The 26,928-nt window shown below is 44.0% G+C and overlaps 2 protein-coding genes across 5 annotated transcripts in view; one reads left to right on the top strand and one right to left on the bottom strand.

The window, feature by feature from the left end:
* The window catches only part of LOC109931680 (serpin B6-like), a 44,521-nt gene extending 32,277 nt beyond the window's left edge, over positions 1-12,244 (top strand). For all 3 annotated transcript variants that reach the window (XM_048614899.1, XM_020530952.2, XM_020530951.2), the window contains 5 exons: positions 3,820-3,957; positions 6,308-6,425; positions 9,719-9,861; positions 9,962-10,117; positions 11,663-12,244. In XM_048614899.1, the coding sequence (XP_048470856.1) occupies positions 3,820-3,957; positions 6,308-6,425; positions 9,719-9,861; positions 9,962-10,117; positions 11,663-12,067 (960 nt within the window). In that variant the 3' untranslated portion in view covers positions 12,068-12,244. The remainder of the gene's footprint in view (positions 1-3,819; positions 3,958-6,307; positions 6,426-9,718; positions 9,862-9,961; positions 10,118-11,662) is intronic.
* A 981-nt stretch (positions 12,245-13,225) lies between these two features.
* ripk1l (receptor (TNFRSF)-interacting serine-threonine kinase 1, like) overlaps positions 13,226-26,928 on the bottom strand; it is a 171,643-nt gene continuing 157,940 nt past the window's right edge. For both annotated transcript variants that reach the window (XM_048610290.1, XM_048610296.1), the window contains exons 10-12: positions 23,398-23,499; positions 20,449-20,604; positions 13,226-17,960 (exon numbers count right to left, since the gene is read on the bottom strand). In XM_048610290.1, coding sequence (XP_048466247.1) covers positions 17,683-17,960; positions 20,449-20,604; positions 23,398-23,499 — 536 coding nt within the window. In that variant the 3' untranslated portion in view covers positions 13,226-17,682. The remainder of the gene's footprint in view (positions 17,961-20,448; positions 20,605-23,397; positions 23,500-26,928) is intronic.

The raw sequence follows: 26,928 nt of genomic DNA, 5'->3' as shown, positions 1-26,928 counted from the left end.
TGAAGGGTCTAGGCCCGAAACGTCAGCCTCTCTGCTCCTATGATGCTGCTTGGCCTGCTGTGTTCATCCAGCCCTGCACCTTGTTGTCTCATAATTAGATTACCACATTTTGTCTGCGAGACAGAGGCACCCACAGCACAGCTTAGCACCTAATTTCTTACATGTCAGCAGAACAAATATTAACCCTTTAACATTTCATCAGGACCCTTCTTCAGAAATGGGGGAGGGGTAGGAGTCTCTGGAATAAATAGAGAGGGGGGGGCAGTGATAGCAGGTAGATAGTGGAGCAGATAGGTGGGAGAGAAGATGGACAGGTCAAGGAGGCGGGATGAAGCTAGTAAAGGTGAGTGTAGGTAGGTAGTGGTGGGGATTGATCAGTGAGGTGGGAGGAGGTGATAGGTGGGAGAGAATACAGACAAGTCAAGGAGGTGGGGATGAGCGGGGGTGCTGGTCTTGGGATGAGGTTGGGGGTGGGGAGATTTTGAAGCTCGTAAAGTCCACATTGAGACCATTGGGTTGTAGGCTTCCAAGAACCCCACTGCAAAGCCTCTATCATATCATATGCCTTCTTATCCACTTTATCCACCTCTGCTCAGTGGACATACCCACCAAGTTCCCTCTGATGCTAGTGCTTCCCTGGGTCCTACCTTTCATCATGTATTCCCTTGCCTTGTTTGTCCTGCCCAAGTGTATCACCTTACATTTATCCAAATTGAAACCCATTCACAACTGACCAACCCATCTGACCAGCCTGTTTGTATCCTCATGTAATCTAAAACTATTCTCCTGATTATATACCACCTCCAACAAGTTATTTTTCATCAACAAACTTGCTGATCAACCCTTCTATATTCAACATCAAAAACAAAAATTGCTGGAGAAACTCAGCAGATCTGGAATATCTGTGGAGAGGAAGCACGTTAACATTGAATGTGGGGATTCTCATCAAAGTGCTGCTTTCTTCCCACAGATGCTGCCAGCGCTGCTGGATTTTACCACCAACTTCTGTTTTTGCTTCAGATTTTCAGCATCCACAATCCTTTGTTTTATTCCTTCTATGTTCAAGTTTGAATAATTTATGTAAACACCAAACAGCAAAGGCCCCGACACTGACCCCTGTGGGACTCCACTAGACACAAACCTCCAGGCAGAAAATCATCCACCAGCCTTCACCCTCTGCTTCCCTCCAATCAGCCAATGATTAGATCCAATTTGCCAAATTTCTTTAGATCCCATGAACTCTTACCTTGGTTATTGGTCTCCCATGCATGATCTTATTGAAAGTCTTGCTGAAGTCCAATTTGACAACATCAAAAGCATTGCCCTTGTCTACAGAGATGGCAAGAACTGCAGATGCTGGAGTCAGAGATAACACGGTGTGGAGCTGGAGGTCAGGCAGCATCAGAGGAGCAGGAAAGCTGACGTTTTGGGTCGGGACTGAGAAGGGTCCTGACCTGAAATGTCAACTTTCCTGCTTCTCTGATGCTGCCTGGCCTGCTGTGTTCCTCCAGCTCCACACTGTGTTAGCCCTCATCTACACACTTGGTCACATCTTTGAAAAATTCAATCAAGTTGATTAGGCGCGACCTCCCCGTTAACAAAACCATGCTGACTGTCCTTGATTAATATCTGCCTCTCTGAATGTAGATTAATTCTGTTCTTCAGAATTGCTTCCAGTAGGTTTCTTCATGGAGAGCGGGAGCACCCAGGAGCTCATTACACGTTATTCAAGAAAAAGGAGGCATATGTCAGGTATAGACAGCTGGAATCCAAGTGAATCCCTTGAGAGTTTAGGGGGTATAGGAGTGCACTTGAGAGAGAAATCAGGAGGGCAAAAAGGGGACATGAAATAGCTTTGGGAGATAAGCTTAAGGAGAATCCAAAGAGATTTTATAAGTATATTAAGAGCTAAGAGTAACGAGGGAGACAAGAGGGCCTCCTAAAGATCAATGAGGTTGTCTATGTGTGGAACCACAGAAGAAGAAAGGTGCTGGAGGTCTTAAAAAACATAAAGGTAGGTGCATCCTGGGACCTGATCAAGTGTATCCCAGGACATTGTCGGAAGCTAGGAAAGAAACTGTGGGACCCCCAAGCAGCGATATTTGTATCATCGACAGCCACGGCTGAGGTGCCAGAAGACGGGAGAGTTGCTAATGTTGCGCCAGACCGGTGAGACTTGTGTCACTGGTGGGTAAGTTGCTGGAGAAGATTATGAGAGACAGAATTTATATGCACTTGGAGAGGCAAGGACTGATTAGGGATAGTCACCATGGCTTTGTGCATGAGAAGTTGTGTCTCACAAACGTGATTAAGTTTTTTTTTGAAGGGATGACGAAGAAGATAAATGAAATCAGACATGGACTTTAGCAAAGCCTTTGACATGGTAGACTGGTTAGTAAGGTTAGATCACATGGGATCCAGGGACAGCTAGCCAATTGGACACAAAATTGGCTTAATGGTAGGAGACAGAGGGTGGTGGTAGAGGGTTGTTGTTTAGACTGGAGGCCTGTGACCAGCGGTGTGTCAGAAGGATTAGTGCTGGGTCCACTGTTGTTCATCACTTACGTAAAAGATTTGAATGAGAATATAGAAGGCTTCATTAGTAAGTTTGTGGATGACACCAAAATTGGTGGTATACTGAACGGTGAAGAAGGGTACCTCTGAGTACAATGGGATCTTCAACAATTGGGCCACTCGGCCAAGGAGTGGCAGATGGAGTTTAATTTAGATAGGTGTTGCATTTTGGTAAGCCAAACCAAGACAGGACTTATACAGTTAATGGTGGGGTCCTGGGGAGTGTTGTCAAACAGAAACACCTAGAGATGCAAGTACATACTTCCTTGAAGCATCATAGACAGGTTGGTGAAGAAGGCACTTGGTACATTTGCCTTCGTCAGTCAGAACACTGAAAGTAGGAGTTGGGCTGTACAAGACATTGGTAAGCCACATTTGGAGTACTGCGTACAATTCTGGTTGCCCTTCTACAGGAAGGATATTGTTTAACTGGAATTGATGCAAAAAAGATTTACAAAGATGTTACTGGATTGGAGGGTTTGAGTTACAAGGAGAGGCTGAATAGGCTGGGACTTTTTTCCCTGGAGCGTAGGAGGTTAAGGGGTGATCTTATAGAGATTTATAAATCATGAGGGGCATAGAGAAGGTAAATAGCCACGGTCTTTTTCTTGGTAGGGGAGTCCAAATTTTAAGGTGAGAGGGGAAAGATTTAAAAGGGACCTAAGAGGCAACTTTTTCACACAGTATGGTGCATATATGGAATGAGTTGCCAGAGGAAGTGGTTGAGTTGTATACAGTTACAACATTTAAAAGACATTTGCACAGGTACATGGATAGAAAAGGTTTAGAGGGATATGGGCCAGATGCAGGCAAATAGGACTAGTTCAGTTTAGGAAACCTGGTCAGCATGGACGAGTTGGGCCAAAGGGTCTATTTCCATGTTGTATGACTCTATACTAGGTGATGATAACCACTCAAATGTAGACCTAATTAATGAATACCCTCATCAAAATCAATTACATCTTCATTCCCATTTAGATTATATGTGACTATCACAAAGTAGGTTGGAAAGGTAGTTCTGAATGAATGATCTGATCATGTTGTCCAACTGTGAATCCTGACACTGGGACAGTATGTTTGAGCTATGGAGGGACTGCAAGGAAAATTTACCCAACTGATTTCTGGGATGGCAGGGCTGACATATGAAGAGAGACTGTATCGGTTATGAATATATTCAGAGGACTGCTGGAATGGAGACGTGTTTTAAATTTTAGCAATGATTGTTATGCATGTTGTTGTTTGCAGGTGCTGCATTTTGGTGGCGTTGGAAATGTTTGTGCTGGATTCCAGAAGTTGCAGTCAGATATGAAGAATCTCAACACTGCCAATCTGCTGAAGGTGGCAAATGGCCTGTACAGAGATAACAGCTTCGACTTGCACTGTGTAAGATGTAGTAGAGGACTGTTAGATAAGAAAAGGAAAAGTTTTCAGTTATTATAATTCTCATTTTGGGAGTGAAAAAACAGAATGACCCCATTCTGACTTTCAGAAGAGACATTGAACTGAGGCCTGGTCAGGTGAATGTTCAGAAAAAGTCCCTTGGGGTTATTTTGATGGAGAGTGGGGGAGTTATTCCGCTGTGCTGGCCAATATTTATCTCCGTCAACATCATAAAAGTAGATTATCTTTGCACATAGCTTGCTGTGTGCAAATTCATAGAATCTCTACAGTGTGGAATCAGGCTATTCAGCCCACACCAACCCTCCAAACAGCATCCCACCAAGAACCAACACCCCCCCACCTATCCCTGTAACCCTTCATTTCCCATGGCTAACCCACGTCCATGGACACTATGGGATAATTTAGCACAGCCAATCCGCCTAACCTGCATATCTTTGGACTGTGAGAGGAGACTGGAGCGCCCAGAGGGAACCCGCAAGGATACAGACAGAATGTGCAAACTCAACACAGACAGTTGCCCAAGGCTGGAATTGAACCCAGCTCCCTGGAGCTGTGAGGACAGCAATGCTAACCACTGAGTCACGTTTTCTGCATAACATTTCAAATGTTCTCCATAGGCTGTTAAGTATTTCAGGAAGTTCAATGAAAAGCAAAAACCCAATGAAATCTTCACCTTTGTTATAGCTTTATCTGTTGTGTGGGTTGCACAGTGGAACTCATGGAGCTGAATATCCAACGAAGGGGCAGCTTGCTTAAGTAATTGCTGTTCTCACGCACAGATCTCTTTTTCCCAAAGGCTTCATTTTTAGGAGAAGGGCTCAGATAAAATAGGAAATTGCACTTTATCTGGGCTGTTTGACCCTGAAATTATATGGGACAGAATTTAGTGCCCCTCTCTGTGATGGGTTTGGGAGCAGGGGATTGGCGGGGGGAGCTGTCATTTATTCAGATGGGAGGGCAAAGGTCAGAGCCCTCCCACTCTTGTACCAATTAAGTCCAGGGCAGGAAGGTCTGTTACCAGTCAATGCAAACTGCTGCCAATTTACCTGCAGGGCAACAGGTCACATGCCATGCAGGGAGCACAAGGTTAACCCTGTGGGGTTGGTGTGTCTGATTTAGGGAAAAGTCCGGACACTCCCGAGAGCCAACCTTGATGTCAATTGAATGTGGACTGTGTCTTTAAGAGAGAGGACATCATTGGGCTGCGTGTATACAATGATAGCAACTCCACCACGCTGCTGTGGGTTTGTGAACTCTGCTTCATAACTTGGAACACATTTTATTGTTTATAAATCAACTAAACTCACAGAGTGGTCAATCTCTAATGATCAATTGATTAGTAGACCTTATCTTTAACGTGACCTTGACACGTTTCCCTCACCGGGGTCCTATTCTCTCTCTCTCTCTCTTTCTCTCCCCCCGTCCCCCGTCCCCCAGCCCCCAACCGACCAATATCAGCTGGGATCCAGTGATGATCTTTGGCATTGGGTGGGTGCCATACCGGCAGAACCTCCTGGGAGGCGCTGCAGTGCAGCAGAGCTGATGCACTCCCATTGGCCAACCGCTGTTGGTGTCACCTCCGTTAAATGCAGACAATGGAGTGAGAAACTCACCTCAGTTCATTTATACATGGACTGTACCTGGGAGAAAGTCGCATCTCTGATGAAGCTTTTCAATCAAACGGGTTTAATAAGTTTCAGTTTCCAAGCCTGCCTAACTTGTTTTAAGGATGGCGATCAAAGCAGCAAAATTCATATCCCAGTCAGGTGCCCCCCTTCAGTTTTATACACAAAATATAATGAGCAGTGGTGTGCATCATGAGAGAGAAGGGGGTTGGGGAGGGGGGAGAGGAGACATGGTAAAGGGTGGGGGGAGGGAAGATGGGTGTAGAACAGGGATGGGGATAGAATGGGACAAGAGAGCTACGTTGGTGATGGCATAGGGAAGAGGCTGAGGTGGGGGGTGGCATGAGAGGGATGGAATGGCATAACTTGAGGATGAAAGGAAAAACCGTTGCAATGAAAATCTAATTTTATTGCAAATGTCTTGCATGTCTCTACTGGTGCAAGTTTAAATTTACAGTTACTGCATGTAACAAATGAAGTGAATAAGTCAATAAGGTAATGTCTCAAATATAGTCATATCCAGCAAACCTTTCTTATCTGAGCTGAGGACAGTGCAAGCATGTTTTATCGTAATTTACATGGAATGTCAAAATGTAAGGCTGTTTATCTTATCCTGTGCACACGCTCACTGAATCCTGACACAGAACAGAGATAACAGTGTTCCATGTATTATCTTCCCTTCAGAACATTGTGTATTGATTTTACAGGAGTATCTCGAATCCATGTCAAAGTTCTATCAAGCAGAACTCGCTGCTATTGATTTTGCAGAAAGATCAGAAGAGGCCAGAGTCCACATCAACGCTTGGGTGGAAGGGCAGACAGAGGGTAAAATGTCTATTTATTACATAGAGTCACTAAAGCTAATGATTGTGTCGGTGTGTCAATGAACTGTCGCTAAGCAGTCCTAAAATCTTCGATTCAATTAAATTATGAATCTAACATTTATTTCCTCTTAAGAAAAGGTTTATATACACCCTAGCAGAAAGAGTGCAAAGGGCAGGTATTCCTTTGGAAACGAAGGACACAGATTTAACTGGAGATTGGCTTGGGTCCATGCTAATGTGGTATGGTGTGTGAGAACGAAGGGATTTGGAGAAAGAGTGGTTAAAGCCCCAAAAAGTGACACTTGTGTTAGGAACCCACCATCATGTCACCCTTTAGCAAGCTTGACCCAGTTGGGTTTACAGACCAGCTGTCAGGCAGCTCATTTCCTTTGAGTTGTACCCAATTTTCTGGCTTTAACAATCCGCTGTCTGCAACTCTCAAAGGGTCCTCTGGGTGAAAGCACAGCAGAATAGAACCCCCTCTGTGAAGCTGCTAGATGGGGAGGCCATGGAGCTGCAGCCCTGTCTAAGCAAGAGGCTGGAAATCCTTCTGAGAGATTGCTTTTGCTCTTGGTGTTTCTAATTCATTCACTGGCTGTAGGTATTGCTGGCAAGATCACCATGTATTGACCACCCCTATCTGTGTGCGGTGAGCTGCCTACTTGAATCGCTGTAGTCCACGTGGTGTAGGTACCTCAGTACTGTTAAACAAGGGAGTTCTGGGATTTTGACCCAGCGACACTGAAGGGATAGCAACATATTTCTAAGTCAGGATGGTGAGTGGCTTGAAGGGGAACTTGCAGGTGGTGGTGCATCCGCTGCCCTTGTCCTTCTAGATGGAAGTGGTCATGAGTCTGGAAGATGCTGTCAAAGGATCCTGGGGGTGAGTTACTGCAGTGCATCGTGGAGATGGTACATGCTGCTGCTACCGTGCACTGGTGATGCAGGGAGTTAATGTTGAAGGTGTTTTGGTGATTTCCAGCCTCTTGAAACCTGTCATTTGTCTTGGACTTCAACCACGTTGAGCCACACTTCCCTGCCTTCCAGCCTGTACAGTGGCACCTCTGCCCTGCAGCTCCGACAGGGAACAACAGCAGTGGCTCCAGTTCACTGCCATGTGGGCCACAGGGCCAGACAGGACAGACTCAGCCTGAGGGAGGGGGACTGTGATCCCAGCACAGTGAGCGAGGCTCAGCTGGGTGTCCTGAGCCAACTTACACTGCAGCTGAGGGTCACCATCTTCCACCTGCTGGAATATGACCTGCTTTTACTTCCGTTTCTGTAACTACAGAAATCGAAGCACAGTTCAGCCAGTCTTACTAGAAATGCTACCCTTCTGACAGATTCAGCACATCAACCTGCCCAGCTTCTCTACGTGGGACACTAACCCTGGTTGAATAGAAAGCCACTACAGTTACAAAGGGGCTCCTAAACCCCCTGTCAAGCTCCCAGCCAGGTTCATTCAATTGCAATAAAAACCGAAAGAACTGCAGATGCTGTAAATCAGGAACACAGTTCTGAGGAAGGGTCACCAAAACGGAAACTCTGATTTTTTTTCTTCACAGATGCTCCCAGACCTGCTGAGCTTTTCCAGCAACTTCTGTTTTTGTTCATTCAATTGCAGTTTTGTTCCAAGTATTAGAAGTGAGTACAGCTGCAGTGGGATCCAATGATTGACCAAAATCATACAAGTCAGTGATCTGTCTATGAGGCCATTAAAGAAAGAAAACAAAGCATAGGGGTTTGTTTTAAGAAGCTGAGAATGGAAAAACAAGGCAGTAAGGTTAGACATAGTTCATTCATCATTGGCGGTCCCTCACAGATAAGGATGACTCCCTTCCACTCTCAGGGGGAGTCTGCAGATGGCTGTACATTCCAATAGGGCTACCGCAGGCTCTGTTACACCTGGGGCAGGTGGTGGTCATGGGAAGGGGTGGATGGAGCGTTGGTGTGGCAGTGCACTCCTTTTCCCTGTTTTCACCTGTCTTCCATTTTTTCCTGATGACAATGCCTTCCCAGATGCTCCACCTCCACTTTGGATGGTCTTGAGCAAGTGATTCCCAGGTGACTGTGGGAATGCCGTACTTCCACAATGAGGCCTTGAGGGCATCACTAAAGCCCTTCCTCTGTCCACCTGGGGCTTGCCTGCCATTTCGAAGCTGGGAGTAGAGCAGCTGCTTGGGGAGTCACATGTAGGTCACACAGTCGACATACCCAGCCCATCGCAGCCGATCAAGGGTAGTCAGTGTCTCGATGCTGGGGATGTTGGCCTGGTCAGGTACACTGGTGTTGGTGCGTCTTTCTTCCCAGCGATTTGCAGGATCTTGCACAGGCAGCATTGGTGCTACTGCTCCAGCGCCTTGAGGTGTCTGCTGTAAACAGTCTACGTCTCAGAGCCATGAACAAGGGCTGGAACCACCACAGCTCTGTAAACCATGGTCTTGGTGTCAGATCTGATGTTGTTGTCCTCAGGCAGCTGAAGGCTGCGTTAGCACATTGGAGGTGATGCTGGATCTCTTCATCAATAACTGCTTTGGCCAACAGGACACTCCTGAGGTAATGGAAGTGGTCAGTGTCCTCTAAGGCCTCCCTGTGGACCTTGATGTTTGGGTAGGGGGTTTGCTCCACAATGCCAGGCCAGGTTGGTGGAGGACCTTCGTCTTGCAGATATTAAGGGTGAGACCCATGCTCTCATATGCCTCCATAAAGGTGCTGACGATGGTCTAGAGCACGTCCTCTGAGACTGCACATATACAAACATCATCTGCGTACTGCAGCTCGATGACACTGGTTGGGAGTGACTTTGGTTTTGGTTTGAAGGCGACAGAGGATGAAAAATTTCCCGCGGGTTCTGTAATTTAGGTCCACTCCAGCGGGGAGCTTGTTGGCAGTGAGGTGAAGCGTTGCAGTGAGGTAGATCAAGAACAGTGAGCCGTGACTTGATAGAGGCCTTCAAAATTAGAGAGTTTGATAAAATGAACATGAAAACATCCTGTCTATTTGTGAATGAGATCAGAGTGGGTCTATAAGACGGTTATTAAGCAATAGGCAATTCAGGAGAATCTTCCTTAACAAGAAAACGGTTAGAATGTGGTACTCGCTGCTATAAGGAGTAGTGACAGCAAACAGAACAGACAGCATAAGCTAGATAATTACATGAGATGGAAAGAAAGCCAGAGTTTGATGAAGAGGTGTGGGAGGAGGCTTGTGTGGAGCATGAACACTGACATGAACTCGATAGGCCGAATGGCCAGTTCTTGTGCTGTAATAAATGTTTGCATCATTTAATTTTAGGCAAGATCCAGAACTTGTTAGCTCAAGGCACAGTTGATGCGGATTCAAAGCTTGTTCTCGTGAATGCCGTCTACTTCAAAGGCAATTGGGAGAAGAAATTTGATGAAGATAATACCGAGGAGAGGCCATTCATTGTCACCAAGGTACTGTCTTCTGACAGAAAAATATTCCGGCAAAGGTTTGAGTTGTTATCATTAGGTACTAATGGGAGTCTTTTTTCAAAAAAAAAATTCATTTTATCAGAATGAATCTAAACCAGTGAAAATGATGTGTCAGAAAGGAACATTTAACACAGCGTACATTGAAGAGGTTGCAACCAATGTCCTGGAGCTGCCTTATACTCAGGACGAGCTGAGTATGATCATCCTGTTACCTGATGAAATTGGCGGATTAGAAAAGGTAATGTTTTTCAATTCATTCCTGTGATGTGAGGCCAACACCTGTTGCGAATTCATAATTGTAATCCAAGATAGCTTTGGAACGTGGCAACATTATCCACTTTTCGCTGTACCTAGGTACAAGCGACAATATTAAATAAATCTAAATATAAATTACCCTGGTGATGAGGAGCTGCTCTAGTTCCTGTATTATAACTCCACCCACTGTGGCTTCCAAGACAGTTTAACAATGGGAAGACCGCGACAATGTTCCAATTCCGGATGGCGATGTGCGCCTTGGAAGGGCAGTTGCAGGTGGTGGTCTTACCATGTGTCTGCTGCCCTCTGGCAGGTTTGGAAGGTGCTGTGAAAGGAACCTTGGAGATTGTTAACAATTGTGGCAGCAAAGCCAAACCGGCCAGAACAAGGGCAAGAACATGTGTGTGCACGCGTTTGACATCGTCCTGTGTTTTTGTGGCTTGTCATGAAGTTGTAGGGGGAAAAAAGAGTGCTTTGACTGACTAAATGAAGAAAAATAAACCTATAATATAAAAACACTTCCTTCATCTCCCGCTATATCTTTTCTTAAGGAGGAAAAGGAAAATGTGACCACAGATCCTCACTGGGGGAACCAATAAAATTCTAATTCTTGTGGCACAGCTGTACTGTCCCCACCTCTGGACCAGGAGGCCCAGATTCAAGTCCCACTTCTCCACGGGTGTGTAATAACATTTCTGAACAGATTGTTTTAAAATATCTCAAATTCTCAGCATTTATTCTCATCGCATTAGACAAAACGTTTTCCTTGTCCTCAAACAAGAGAAGGGAGGGAATAAACTCATTTGTCAGCTGACTGATTCTGTAGCAATCCTTCATATTTTAAAGGGTAATGTTTGCTATGTGATTTAATTTAAACAGATCAAGTGTAATAGAAGCAGGTTTTTAAAATAGATTTTCACTCGAGGGTTATGCTACGTTATGCACTCTGAGATGAAAGGAATGGGATGTTTTTGAACGTAGGGAAGGCCAGCATTTCCACAGGGTGGTGTTAGAATCATACAATCTCTGCAGTGTAGAAGCTGGCCATTCAGCCCATCAAGTCCATATCGATCCTCTGAAGAGCATCCCACCCAGGCCCACCCTATCCCTTTAACCCTGCATTTCCCATGGTTAATCCACTAAGCCTGGCCATCCCTGGACTCTATGGGCAATTTGCCGTGGCCAATCCACCTAACCTGCACATGTTTGGACTGTGGGAGGAAACCGGAACACCCGGAGGAAACTCACACAGACAATGGGGAGAATGTGCAAACTCCACACAGCTGCCCAAAGGTAGAATCAAACCTGGGTCCCTGGCGTTGTGAAGCAGCAGTGCTAACCGAGAAAGGGTCACTGGACCCGAAACGCTAATTCTGATTTTTTTCTTCACAGATGCTGCCAGACCTGCTGAGCTTTTCCAGCAACTTCTGTTTTTGTTAGTGCTAACCACTGAGCCATTGTGCCACCCTTGTCCTGTAAAAGGCCAAGTTATTTCTAATTGCACTGATATTTGTTTTCCTGTGTTTAGCTGCAGAAGAGTCTCACGTACGACAAGCTGTTGAAATGGACCAGCGTGAAAAATCTGGATCCTTCAGAAATATTTGTTAACCTGCCCAAATTCAAGCTGGAAGGAAGCTACGACCTCAGGGCTACACTTGCCATCATGGGAATGTCAGAGGCCTTCGATAGGAGGAGCGCCAATTTCTCGGGAATGACAGGGACACGTGACCTGTGTTTGTCCAATGTTATTCACAAGTCCTTTGTGGATGTGAATGAAGAAGGAAGTGAAGCAGCAGCCAGCACAGAGGCCACTCTGTCGTTTCGGTGTTTCAGCTCAACAGGTGAATTTATAGCGGATCATCCTTTCCTATTCTACATCAGGCATAATAAAACTCAAAGCATCTTATTTTTGGGCCAGTTCTCATCACCTTAGCCAGAACTTTTACTTGTCCCCCTTGTAAGCTTAACTATCTGCTTTAATGTCCCATGTACCAGCGTCTAACACTGACATGGGATGTTGTATCATTATCATTTATAAACCACTAATAAGTTCATTTATAGTGACTGGTAAATGTTACTTTTGTTTCGTATTAAACTCCATGTAATCTTACTTCAGTTTGTTTGATAGGAATTGGAACATCATGACACAGTAGGTAATGGCCTAGTGGTATTATTGCTGGACTATTCATCCAAAGACCCAGATAACATTCTGGTGTACCCACGAATCCCGCCATGGCAGATGGTGGAATTTGAACTTAATAAAACATATACAATAAAGAATCTAATGATCACCATTGTCGATTTTCAGGAAAAATCCATCTGGTTCACTGATGTCCTTTAGGGAAGGAAACTGCCATCCTTACCTGGTCTGGTGTACATGTGACTCCAGACCCACAGCAATGTGGTTGACTCTGAACTGCCATCTGGGCAATTAGGGACGGGCAATAAATGGTGCCTAGCCAGGGACACCGTCATCCCATGATTGAATAAAGGAAAAGAAAATGCAGCCTGTAAGGGTGGTAGAGGCAGAAACCCTCATAACATTTAAGAAGTATTTAGATGTGCTGTTACGTTGCCAAGGCATACAAGGCTATGGGCCAAGTGCTGGAAAATGGGGTTAGAATAGTTAGGTGGTTGGTTTTGACCAGCACACATTTGATGGGCCAAAAGGTATTTTCCTGTGGTGTAGGTTTATAAAATCATAAGGCGTATAGGTAGGGTTAATGGTAGGTATCTTTTCCCTAGGATGGGGGAATTTCAAGACTAGGGGATGTATTTTTAAGGTGAGAGGAGAGAGATTTAAAAATGACGAGGGGCAATTATTTTTATACAGAGGGTGGTTCGCGCGTGGAATAACTTCCTGAGGAAGTGGTGGATGTGGGCACAGTTACAACATTTAAAAGACACTTAGATAAATACATGAATAGGAAAGGTTTGGAGGAATGTGGGCCAAGAGTAAAGAGTTGGGACTGGTTTAGTTTGGGATTATGTTCAGCATGGACTGGTTGGACCAAAGGGTCTGTTTATATGCTGTATTACACTATAACTGCAGTGATGATTGTGACCAATAAAATATAGTCATCTGCATAAGACAACAGTAAAACTTTAATCCATCCAAACTGTAACAGCGGAGAGAAACTCTTCAAAGCCGTCTTCATGTTAGAATTGTTAAAAACGTTATAACAGTGTAAGTCAATGATGTTTATTATAATCAAACATAGTATTAAAATATTTTCAAGTACTTCAAACAATTACATTTTGAACAAAACTGTCCAGAATTCTGTTTAAAAAATTCAGGTGAATTGATTAATAGTATGTATATATTTTTTATATATACACAATGCACAAAAATATCAGCTCGTGTGGTTACCATAAGAAATAGAAGCAGGGTTTACCAATTGGTCACTCAATCTTATTGCACCATTCCATACGATCATGGCTGATCTTCAAGGTCAGCTCCCCTCTCCCAACCCAACCCTTGATACGGTTAGAATTCAGAAATCTATTGAACTCTGTCTTGAATACACTCAATGGTTGATCATTCACATTTCTACGGGAGTGAAGGATTTCAGGCATTAGTATTTCAATTCTCACTCAATGGCCACTGCTTTACTAATGAACTACTACTCCTGGTTTTGGAGCCGGGGAATCGATCTCTCTCTGCACCAAGCCCTTTCAGAATCTTGTGTGTTTCAAAGTGCTCACCTCTAAATTCAAGTGCGTACAAGCCCATTCAATTTAATTTCCCCTCTACCTCATCCCAAGAAGCAGATTAATGCACTTTCGTTGCACTGCCTCTGAAAGAAAGGATATTACTTGAGTGCAAACATCTGAATTGTACAAAATACTTACCAAAACGCTATGTAACTGCAGCAAGGTTTGTTATTGAGCCACATGAGCTATTCAGTCAAATTTTGAAAAGCTTGATCAAAGAGGTTGATTTCAAGGGGCCTCTTAAAGGAGGGAAGAGAGGCAGAGGAGTTCAGGGCACAAGTTCCAGTGTTTAGGCCAATAGTGGAGCCATTAACACTGGGCAATTGTCAAAGGGCCAGAAATGAGGAACACACAGTTCCTGGAGGGATTTGAAAATAAGGATGACAGTCATAAAACCAAGTCGCTGTTTAGTGGGAGCCGATGTGAGTGAGTGAGCACAGGGGTGAACAGTATTTGGTATGAGTTTGGACACAGACTGCAGAGTTTTGAATGGCCTCAGGCTTATTTAAGTTAGAATGTTGGAGACCAGCCAGACGTGTGTCTGAAATACAGGAAAGGCATGGATCTTCCTTACAATATCTAATGTTTTTTTTAGAAAGATGTGGGGGAGAAACAACTTGAAGGCAAGACAGCCTTTTGCCCTGGCTGTCCCACACAATAACCTTTAATCTGATAAGTGCAGGTTCTCTGCTGCCACACACTCTTTTTCCCTTCATAAGTGGAACATAATGAGAGACACACCCATTGCGTCTGTTATGAAAGGATTATGGAGACAGCACAGTTGTAGTTTAGTGTGCTTTAGTGACCCATTGAGAAAGTAGCTATGCCCCATCACTAAATTCACGGGGATCATCTGTCAAGCGTCTGTGGAGGCAATATTGCTCAAGGCTTAAAACCTGCTGATGCACCATTAAAGCACTGATTGTCTAATAGCAGACATGGATGAACAGCACACGGATTCTCAAGTGGTACTGAAGCAGAAATGTAGACATGACCTTTCTGAGCAGCAGAGGGATTGAAAGGCCTCCACCTGCTCTTGTTTTCAATGCCCAAATAATCAGTGGTTACGATGACGATTTAGATTACTTTTAAAGAAAAATCTGTGGAACCAGGAGCGAGACTAACCCCAGCGCCCTCCCACTGACTCCATAGGTTTAGCAACTGCCTTCTCCCAGAACCAGCCCTGAGGTCTGCTGCTGCCAATGAGGCCCACGACCTGGACCTCAATCCTGGAGAGGGGGTTGGTGGTCGAGATGATTGTCCTCTGGCCTACCTGTGTAGGCTTGTATCACTGGGCTGAGCTCAAAATCAGGCCCAGACTAATTTCAAACACCTGATCATTAACCAGCAGGCCTGAATCTGCTCTGTCTTTGGTGAGTCAGAGTGTCATCTCCCAAATATAAAATGACATTTGCGTCTTTGATATACACATCTGTCTATATACAATAGACTAAACTATTCACCATTTCTCCATATCAAAGACAAACACTGCAAAAGTTCAGGGTCCAAAGACCTATTCAAAGTTCCAAAAGTTCAAGAGTTTAGACAATGGAACAGCAAGGCAAGTCTTAACGTGTTCCACGACCATACCATCAGCCATCCCCAACACAAGCATTTATATAGCATCTTGAATGTAGTACAAGGTCCCAAGGCACATGATTTTAGGGCAGGGGTCAATCAGGAGGACTTTTGTTGATTCGTCCTAAAGGAGGAATGAAGGGTAAAGAAGCAGAGAGGGAATTCTAGAGCATGGGGCCTAGTTGGCTAGAGCAAAGGCCTCCAATGTTGTGACAGCTAAAATCAGGGATGCTCAAGAGTTGAGAACTGAGCAACCAGATCTTTTGGAGGGTGATGGGGCTGAAGAAAATTACAGAGACAGCCAGGGATGATGCCACCAGTAGGATTTCAAAGAAAATACAATCCTCTACCAACGTGCACTCAAATAGGACATTGTTGTTGCTTGACATCACTGCTGATACCATTGTTGTGTTCCTGATGTTGCTGTGCCTCACTCAGGGAGCACGACAGTGAGTGAGTGAGTGAGTAATAGAGAGAGAGAGAGAGAGACAGACAGTCATACAGCACAGAAAAGGCCATTCAGCCCATCCAGTCTGCACCAACCTATCTACACTAATCCCATATTCCAGCATTTGCCCCATAGCCTGGATTGTTCTCAACTGCTCATCCAGGTACTTTTTAAAGTTGAGAGGTTTCCTGCTTTACTGATCACCCAGGCAGTGCATTTCAGATTCTCACCACCGTCTGGGTGAAAACTTTTTCCCTCAAACCTCCTGCCCTTCACATTAAAATTATGCCCCTACTTTCTATCCATCCAGTCCAGGCCCCTCATAATTCTTATACACCTCAATGAGGTCCCCTCTCAGCCTCCTCTGCTCTAAAGAAAACAACCTGAGCCTATGCAGCTTCGCTTCATTTGTAACCTGCTCCATCCCAGGCAACATCCTGGTGAATCTCCTCTGCACCCCATCACATCCTTCCTATCATGTGGAGACCAGAACTGCACACAGTACTCCAGCTGTGACCTAAACAAAGCCCTGTGCGGCTCCAACATAACTTCTCAGCTCTTATAATCTATGCTACAACTGAAAAAGGCAAGTGTCCCATATCTCTTCTGAGCCAGCTATTACCCTGTCCTGATGACTTTAGGGATCTGCGGACAAGGATCCCGAGATTTCTCTGAGCTTCCTATTGTCTTGCCATTCAATGAGTACTCCCTTGTCTTGTTCCTTCTTCCAAAGTGCATCGCTTCACACTTTTCAGAGTTAAATTCCACCTGCCATTAATCTGCTCATCTGACCAACTCCCCGTCTAATCTTACTGTCATTCACAAACTTACTAATCCCTCTGATTTTCTCATTTATCATTTACGTATACACATTGTGACCAATAAGGGATCCAGTACCGACCCTGTTGTATGTCACGGAATACCAGCCTTCAGTCACACAAACAGCTGTCTACCACCCTGCTCTGTGGTGGCAGGTCAAACAGTGACGAGGGTGCAGGGCAGTGAGATGGGCCACGTGAAGGGGGAGTGTGAAGGCGAAGCTAAATTTGGCTCGATGACCGCATTAACACACCTTTGAAGATCAGTTTCTTCAATTTCAAAGGCACAAAATGACTGAGAATTTGTCCAAAGGAACAAGGCCTTAAACTGGGGCTGCTACACAATAACTTCATTACCGACGTCTAGAGAGAAGAGAGAAGGTCAGCAAATGATGTCAAAGCTTCTAAGGGCTTGAGAATAGAAATGCATTTTAGATTTACGAAGGATATAAAAACGCATGCATAAGCGATCATTCTTACCTCCAAATCAAAAAGGTCCCAACTTGTTGGACTTGACCACAAGACCTCAGTCTCTGCACTAGTGGAGTTGTATGGTAAGGTTACACCAATGTTATGACGTGTGCTCAGTAATCGCAGGCTTGGCAAAAGCAAAGGCTGAGATTTTACTAATGAGGCGTTGCTTAAACAGAAACCAGTAAGAGCCAGCGAACACAGCGATGATAGAGGAATAGGCCTTGATGCGAGTTTAGACAGTAAAGGGTTGGACAACTTTTGAGTTTACAGAGGGTAGAAAGTTGAAGGCTGGTCGAACTCGGATTGGACAAGTCTGGAGATGATAAAAGCTTCGGCAAGTTGCGAATGAGCTGAGAGAGGACTGCAATCAAGGAATACTTCAGAGGTGGAAATGGGTGGTCTTAGTGACAGTGAGGTATGTGACCAGAAACTCATTTCAGGGTCAAATATGACACCAAAGCTGCAAAGAGTCAGGTCCAGCTCCAGCCAGATGCCTTACATTGGAACAGAGTAAATTTAGATACAGTTTTGTAAACTGCGAATCAGGTCATATCTGTTACATGAACAAAGGGCTTGAGCGAGCTTGCCAAGACTAGCACCTTTGGATCCTTCCTTCATTTGCCACTTGTGTAGCATTTTGTAAACCTTTTCTTTCAATCCATCCCTTTCATAATCATGATCAATCTCATCGATTTCAGACTCTCTGAAGCCCAGCTTACGAGCACAGTGTTTCCAATCTTTGCCCAGCTCTCCCCGGAGCAGGTCCAGGTGAGATTCTCGAACTGGGGTATTATCTGAGAACGGAGGAAACAATAAACCAAGAGTGAGTGTCACTTTCTTCAATAGGACTCAATAAAAGAGAAACAAACCTGCAGGAAAAACCATTTACAGCGCTCTAAGAGTGGCGTAAGAGCACCTATTTTTACAGATGCACGATAGAAAGCATTCTAACTGGATGCATCAGGCTTGGTATGTCAGCTGCTCTGCCCAAGATTGGAAGAAACTACACAGAGTTGTGTACACAGTCCAGTCCATCACACAAGCCAACCTTTCATCCACTGACTCTATGTAACTCCTCACTACCTTGGAAAGGCAGCCAACATCATCAAATACCCCTCCTATTCTGGTTATAATCTCTTCCAACCTCTTGTGTCAGGCATAAGATACAAAAGCTTAAGCATACGGAGCAACAGATTCAGGAACAGATTTTTCCCCATGTTACTGGATTTCTGAATGGACCTTTCAAATTTCAAAGTTAATGTTGGCCTCACTCCTTGTGCACCTTCTCTGCAGCTGTAACATCATATTCCTCACTCTGTTCTAATACCCTATGCACTTTGTTTCGTGTGATCTGCCTGTACTGCATGCAAAACAAAACTTCTCACTGTACCTAGAATAACGTGACAATAATAAATCAAATCAAATCAAATCAAATCACAGTTAATAATGGAGAGCCTTACCACCTCCACATGATATTGAGCCAACCCCCTCACCAGCATCCAAACCCTGAGGAGGGTTAGTTACTGCTGCCCTGAAACTCTGTGGGAGATATAAATCCCACAGGAGACTGAAAATTCTGCAACAGGTAGCAACACTGCTGGCACACTGGGGCTACAGTGTGTACCACCTACAAAATGAACTCCCTGACATTCCCATTTCCTATGCCAGGGTCAAAATATTCCTCCTCATTCCATTCCATTCCCACCCAATACCTAACCCTGGCCCCCAGCCACAACTTTCCCTCTCCAAAGATGCTGCCAAGTTTCTCCAGCATTTTCCATTTTTATTTCAGATCTTTAGCACCTGCAGCTTTTTGCTTGCATAGAGGAACTCGATATCCACGAGAAGGAAACTGGAGCGAAATACTTGAATGAAAGAAACCTGCCAGGTTCCAGGAGCAGAGATAGGGAATAGGAGCTGAATGCGTTGCTCAATGGACAGTTAACAAGGCCTGGATGGGCTGACTATAACTCCATACCCTTAACACAGTTGACCTCTTATAAACCACAGTTGGAAGCACACGTTATAGATTATTTTCACTCAGGCATTGCTCTGTTGTTTTGATATTTGTTATATTCAATGCAATTTTAAGTCTTATAAGGTTGAGTTGGACAGACTGGGCTTGTTTCCACTGGAGATTAGAAGAATGAGGAGTGACTTTATTGTCATGTGTAAGGTCATGCCTGTTGTTGACCAGGTCGATATGGAAAGGATCTTTCTTCTTGAGCAGGAGTCCAGACCTAGGGGACACTGTTTTAAAATTAGGGCTCACCCTTTTATGACACAGAGGAAGGGAATCGTTCTTCACCTCAGAGGATAATGCAATGTTGGAGCTCTCTGCTGCAGAAGGAAGCAGAGGCTGGACACATTAATAGTTTTAAGACAGAGGTGAATCAATTCTTGTTAGGCACGGGGTTAAAGAGTTATCAGAGTAGATTGGAATGTGGAATTCCAAACACAAACAGATCTTACTGAATGACGAATAGGCTTGAGAGGCTGAAGAGGCTACAAACGCACCTATTTGGTATGTTTGCATCTAAGATTCCTTCAGTTGTGGCGTTGGTGCAGAAGCAGAATCAGCACATGGTGAGTTATTAGAGAAAAGACTCAATAACTGGGAGTGGGGCAGTGAGATGTTAACAAGGTGGGTTTTATGCAAGATATAAAAATGCATGCACAAGCGATCAATCTACCCTCTGAATCAAAAAGTCCCAATTCCTTAGGCTTGACCACAAGACCTCAGTTTCTGTACCACCTGTCAAAGGAGCAACGCTCCAAAACCTTGTGGTTTCAAATAAACCTCTTGGACTATAACCTGGTGTTATGTGACTTCTGACTTCGTCCACCCCAGTCCAACACCGGCACCTCCACATTATGTTTTCAGAGGCAGTGAGGGTTTGTGGTAGTAGTTAAGACTTATTACATTACTAGAATGTCGCTTAACTTGAAAGAACAAGAACTTACTTTTTTCTGGAGTGTTTTGTGAGAATCCAGTGAAAATGTACAGCAATTTCTCACCCTTCGTTTATCTGAATGCTGTGTCACTCAGTGAAATCCTTGTGTTGAGGAGCTTTTGGGTGAACGAGACATATTGGACAGTATTTCCCAAATTTCCATGTTGACCTGTGCATTTGTATACACTATAGGGTTCTTCTGAGTTAGCTCCATTACTGAGCTGTTACAACCTCAAAATCTGCACCATTGTTAATTTAACTGCATTTCCTTTCTCTGCAACAATAGGCAGTTAATTGATTTACCTGCAAGTATAAAATTCTGACTTACCATCAATATTAAATTGCATAGCACTTTGTATCTGCCTGGAAACTTTGGAGCCACTCTTCTTTTTTGTATTGAAAACCTGTTTTCCAATATTCATCGTGTTATTATTGCCGACCTGAACTCCCCTGGCATTATTTATGGAGATGTTTGCTATACCTTCTTTAAAAAAAAGTGATATCTGATTAGAACATAATAGCTTCTTTAAGAATACATGGTTAAGCAAGAAACTTACTTGTTTTTGCAATTGTTTTAGATTAAAGTGGACACTGTGGCCCAGAGTTTTATCTCCTGATGTGGTTAAGCACAGACCCGAATGGGGAGTGGGTGTTATGAGTGAATGACTGTAGGCTGTTGGCACCATTTGATCCCCAGGGTCATTTTTATGGAGGCAGAGTGCCCACCTACAAGTGGAACCATTTCATAGAAATTAAAGTGGCATGATGGCACAGTTACTGCCTCACAGTGCCAGGAACCTGGGTTTGATTTCAGCCTTGGGGTGACAGTCTATGTTAGGTTTGTACATTCTCCCTGTGTCTGCGTGAGTTTCCTCCGGGTGCTCTGGTTTCCTCGCACTGACCAAAGATGTGCAGGTTAGGTGGATTGGCCTTGGTAAATTGCCCCATAGTCCAGGGATGTGCAGGTTCGGCGGATTAGGCATGGGAAATACAGGGATCTGGTAGGGGGCTGGGTCTGGGTGCGATGCTCTTCAGAGGGCTGGTGTGGACTCAATGGCCTCTTTTACTCTTAGAGGGATACTAAAAGTCAATTGCCCAAAAATTGTTAATTTTCCAGCCACTGTGGTCCCAAGGCACTGAGACCTAGGCCATCTCAGGCAAGCGTTGCACTCCAACTCCAAATTGTCTGGTTTCCCCTCCACAGCAGTGACCTGATTGCTAAGTCTTTTGAGATGTCACCTCAAGGTAGAGATGCTCTCTCTCTGCTGCTCCCTCAGTGCTGGGAGGCCTCCTATTGTTTCCAAAAAGAGACATGTATGGTTCTTAGGGCTATAGGGATTAAAGGGTATGGGGCAAAGCCTGAACAGAGTACTACTAAGTTGGATAATCAGCCATGATCATATTGAATAATCAGGCTTGAAAGGTGGAATGGCCTCCTCCTGCTCCTATTTTCTGTTTTGATGATCCTCCACCTTCGAGATCTAGCCTAATGTCCCTAAGTGGACAGTGAGCCTTAACTCTGCTCAATAATTGGCCAATTTGGGACAAATCACTGCTGGGTAATGGTTCCCTAAACGGTTTTACAGGACATGATGTTAAATACATTGATACCTTGTAGCTCTAGTGGCATAATGACAGTGTTCCTACCTCTGGTCCAGAGGACCCTGGATTCAAGTCCCACCTGCTCCAGAGGTGTGTCTGAACAGGTTGACTAGAGAATATCTAATATATTATGATTTTATGAAACATGCACAGACAATGCTGAAGAAACTCAGCAGCATCTGTGGAGAGAGAAACAGAATTAACATCTTGACTCTCCTTCAGAACTAACAGTGTTAAATTTAGTGATTGGAAAGGGACCACTTCTGGTTTTGTGTGTTTGTAACCTCATTTTGTTTCCTTCGCTATTGACTTCCCTTTCGAATTGACTAGGTGGACACCTTGCTGCTAAGACTTGAACATATTTTGCTTTGGGCTATCAACCTGTTCATTGCTAAATGCACTGCCTTGTTCTGGAAATGCACTGCCTCGTTCAACTCAGTGCCTTCCTCTCATTTCCTGTGGCTGAGAACTGGGAACTTGCCAAACTGAACTAAACCAATCTGTCCAGACTATGTGGCGCCACATTGTGGCGCTCTTGTGTCATGACATCATTACAAAAAAGACTTGCATTTTTATAGCCTCTTTAATAACATCCCAGGCACTTCATGGTGGGAGGGCATTGTGAAACAAAATATAGCACCTTGGAAATTATGTGGCAGATCACCCCAAAAAAAAAGTCAAAAAGGTCAGATTTAAGGAGTGTCTTAAAAGAGGAAAGCAAGGTCGAGAGGAGGAGAGATTTGGAAAGGAATTCTAGAACTTAGGGCCCTGGTTTCTAACGGCACGTCCACTAATGGTGGAGTGATTGAAATAAGGAAAACTCAAGAAGTTGGAATTAGAGGAATGGGTATTTCAATATTGAAGAGCTGGAGGAATACACAGAGATAGGGGGCAGCAAGGCCATGGAGAGATTTGAAAATAAGGGTGAAAGTTGTAAAATTGAGGCATCGCTTAACTGGGCTCCATTTCCATAAAATCATACAAATCCTGAAATTCCATGATCATTCCAATATAAGCCTAGCTGCCCTCTGATGCTTCTCTTCAATCACTTTAGGACACGCAGCAGGGAAATCTGAGGGATTGATTTCCCATCTTCCCTATCTGCTCAGTCTCCACAGTGTACTGTTTGCTAATTATACAGCTAACTCATGGATCATGTTGCCTAACAGTCCCAAAAATACAGTTTGCCCGTTAACACTCCGTACATCAGTACGCGTGCACACACATTAAAAAGGCACCGTCCTAAAAACTCTGCTCTGAAGTAAATTTTACAGATTATCAAAGAGCTCTCTTCAGCCAGAGAGTGGTGAATCTATGGAATTCACTGCCACGGAAGGCTGTGGAGGTCAGGTCATTGAGTACATTTAAGACCGAGATAGATAGGTTCTTGATTATCAAAGAGATCAAGGGTTACGGGGAGAAAGTGGGAGAATGGGGTTGAGGAACTTATCAGCCATGATCTTACTGAATGGTGGATTGGACTTAAGGTGACATCTGGCCACTTCCTCATCCTGTTTAGGCCAAATGGCCTAATTTCTGTTCCGATGTCTTACGCTTTCCACATTCTGCCTTGGTGGCCAATTCTGGTTCCCACAAAGAACATAGAATGAGTTTGTTGTGACTCTAGTTTTCTGTGTCGGATGGTTAAAGACTATTATCTGAATCAAAGCCTTACCTTGGCCAAAATAACTCATCTTGTTGGCTTCAGTCCGCACTAACTGGCTTGGAAGATTCTGAAGAACGTTCCCAATATAGTTACTGGATTCAGTTTTATTTCCTGAACATGAAATAAAAATGACAACAAAAAAAAACATTTGGAACGATTTGGGAGAGAGTCAGCTTGTAAATACACCATTATTTCAGTTATGTGCCCAAATGTTACAGTAAATATTACTGGCAATCGGGGAATAAAATATTTGATACCAAGCCTTTGACACCAACACCATCAAACGTCTAAATGTGTTATTTACACGCATTCAGCAGGACACTAAGCTGAGGTTAGCCATTCTTAGCTCAGACTAATTTACCAGGTATTACAATTTCCACTTCATCAAAGGAGCCTGCCACATAGCTTCTCAAGGGCAATTAGGGATGAGCAATAAACGTTAGCCTAGCCAGTGAATCGCACACACCCAGAATAATTTTTTTTCAAATATCTATACCATCTTTTAAAAATAAAACAGCATTAGGAAATGGCCAGAGGGCACCTTAAGTCCATTCCACCATTCAGTAAGATCATGGCTTCCTGCCCAGTTCCTAAATCTCTCGATTCCCTTTGTGCCCAACCCCACATATTGATTCGCAGCAACATATACCACATGGATTGCTCATGTTTTAACTATGTATGCCACAAAGTCCTGCCGAGCCTATCCACTGGCATAACCACACAGCTATCCTGAACCAGTAGAGTGTGGTCTACAGTGCAAATAGGTGTTAAATGGTCACAAAGTCACTTGAAAAGGAAGAAAAAGAATGCACAGACATCGATTTTACAGGTATTAAAAATTAGCTTTATACAACCCATATAGATTAGGAATGCCTGAAAATAGTTTACTCACAATGGACTTTGGACATACAATGACTGGTGTTCTGTAGGCAAACGGATAATTAGCCAGGATAGTGGTGTCAAAGTGTTTCTGCTGCCTACTTGAGGTTAAAGACCCACCTGGAGGTCGACAGCTACAGGAAGTTCACAAAGTCATGGAAATGGAATTGAAATAAAGAATGCTCCCCCTAAAGGAAATGTATTTTAGTACAAGGAGCAGTGATTCTGGGTTGCCTGATGGTTTGTGAAAGATTCTATATAAATACAGGTCTTTTCCTTTTGATGCTGATTAACCAGTGGCCTACCTCCCACCATGATATTTGTATCTATGTAATTTCATTCTGGTCAGCAGTAAGGTGTCTCCTGAGCAAACGACTGCGTTATTAAAATCGCTTAAAAACTAAAGCATTCATAAACATTTTTCAATGTATAAATAAGGATGGGGTTAACAATATGTAAGCGTTGAGATTTCATACAATAGATTTAATAGTCTAACAGATCAGTCACCGTTCTATTGCAAATTGACTATAATTTAAAACGCTGTCTCTCCGGTATGTATTTCCATGACTTTTTTTAAAAACTAATTGCAACACAAGTCAATTTTTTTTAAAATTTGCCCATTGGATGTGCGTTTTCTACTTAGTTGTTGTTGGCCATCAATAATTGCTGGAGAAAATGGTGGTGAGCTGCCTATTTGAATCACTGCAGTGCATTTGGTGTAGGTACACCCACAATACTGTTAGGTAGCGAGTTCCTGGATTTTGACCCTATGACAGTGAAGGAACGGTGATATCTTTCCAGGACAGCATGGCTTGGAACCTGCAGTCAATGTTCCAATGCATCTGCTGCCCTTGTCCTTCCAGGTGCAGGTGGTCACAGGTTTGGAAGGTGCTGACGAAGGCGAATGGTGCAGTGCATTTGATAAGATGGTACCACTGCTGCCACTGTATATTGGTGGTGGACGGAGTGAATATTGAAGGTGGTGGATGAAGTGCCAATTAAGCTGGGTGCACCTGGCTGGTATCAAGCTTCTTGAGTGTTGCTGGAGCTGCCCTCATCCAGGCAAGTGGGGAGTATTCATCAAACTCCTGGCTTGTGCCTTGTAGATGGTGGACAGGTCTGGGGAGTCAGGAGGTGAGTTACTCACTGCAGTATTCCTAGCCTCTGACCCACTCTTATAGCTGCTGTATTTACAGTAACTCGTCCAGTTCTCTCCAATCCTCTGAAGCTATTTTGAGGGAGATTTAAGAACATAGGAAACAGCTGCGGACCAGTGACCACCCCACCCCACTCTAGAATATTGATATTGGGGGAAATCAGCAATGGTTTCCATGCATTCCTTTTCACATAGGAATATTTTAACTTGGTAAGGTTTGTTTTGGAATAAATTTGAGAATGACATTGCGTCGTGCTTCATTTATGCTATTGTACCTTTAAAGTTATGAAGCTATTCCCTTGAAAAAAAGAGTGGGCTGAGGGATGACCTAATTGAAATCTTTAAAATCATGGAAGGTTTTGAGTCAATACAGAGAGAATTGCTCCTCTTCAGGGAAGAACACAATTAGAGGCCATCGATGTAAGATAGTTACCAGAAATCCAAAAGAAACTTCAGAAGAAACTAGAGAGAGTGCTATCGCATGGATCCCAATACCACTATCAGGGTGAAGGGATTAGAATCATAGAGTTGTACAGCATGGAAATAGACCCTTCGGTCCAACTTGTCCATGCCAACCAGATATCCTAAATTAATGTAGTCCCATTTGCCAGCATTTGGCCCATATCCCTCTAAACCCTTCCTATCCATATACCCATCCAGATGCCTTTTAGATGTTGTAATTCCAACCGCCTCCACCACTTCCTCTGGCAGCTCATTCCATACACACACCACCCTCTGCGTGAAAAAAATTGTCCCTTGGGTCCCTTTTAAGTCTTTCCCCTCTAACCTTAAACCCTCTAGTTTAGGACTCTCCTACCCTGGGAAAAAGACCTTGGCTACTCACCCTATCCATGCCCCTCATTATTTTATAAACCACTATAAGGTCATCCCTCAGCCTCTGACACTCCAGGGAAAATAGCCCCAGCCTATTCAGCCTCTCTCTATAGGTCCAACCCTCCAACCCTGGCAACATCCTTGTAAATCTTTTCTGAACCCTTTCAAGTTTCACAACATCTGTCCTATAGGATGGAGACCAGAATTTAATGCAGTATTCCAAAAGTAGCCTAACCAAAACCTGTACAGCCACAAAATGACCTCCCAACTCCTATACCCAATGCACGGACCAATAAAGGCAAGTGTACCAAATGCCCTCTTCACTACCCTATCTACCTGCGACTCCATTTTCAAGGTCTCTTTGTTCAGCAACATTTCCCAGGACCTTACCATTAACTGTATAAGTCCTGCCCTGATTTACCTTACCAAAATCCAACACCTCACATTTATCTAAACTAAATTCCATCCGCCAGTCATCGGCCCATCGTTCCATGTGATCAAAGTCCCGACCTTCCCATAGCCGGTCATTTTGACACAGCTCCTGCTTGCGTGCCCACTCGTCATGTTCCAGCAAATCACAGTGAAAACTGGAGGAGCAACATCTCATCTAGGCACTTTATAACCTTCTGGGTTCGATATCGAGTTCACCTTCAAATTATGAACCCATTCCT

This window comes from Rhincodon typus, chromosome 2 (assembly GCF_021869965.1).
Source record: "Rhincodon typus isolate 14 chromosome 2, sRhiTyp1.1, whole genome shotgun sequence".
Taxonomy (NCBI): Eukaryota; Metazoa; Chordata; class Chondrichthyes; order Orectolobiformes; family Rhincodontidae; genus Rhincodon; species Rhincodon typus.
The sequence above is the reverse complement of the archived record's forward strand: the minus strand, read 5'-3'. Positions and strand labels throughout refer to the sequence as shown.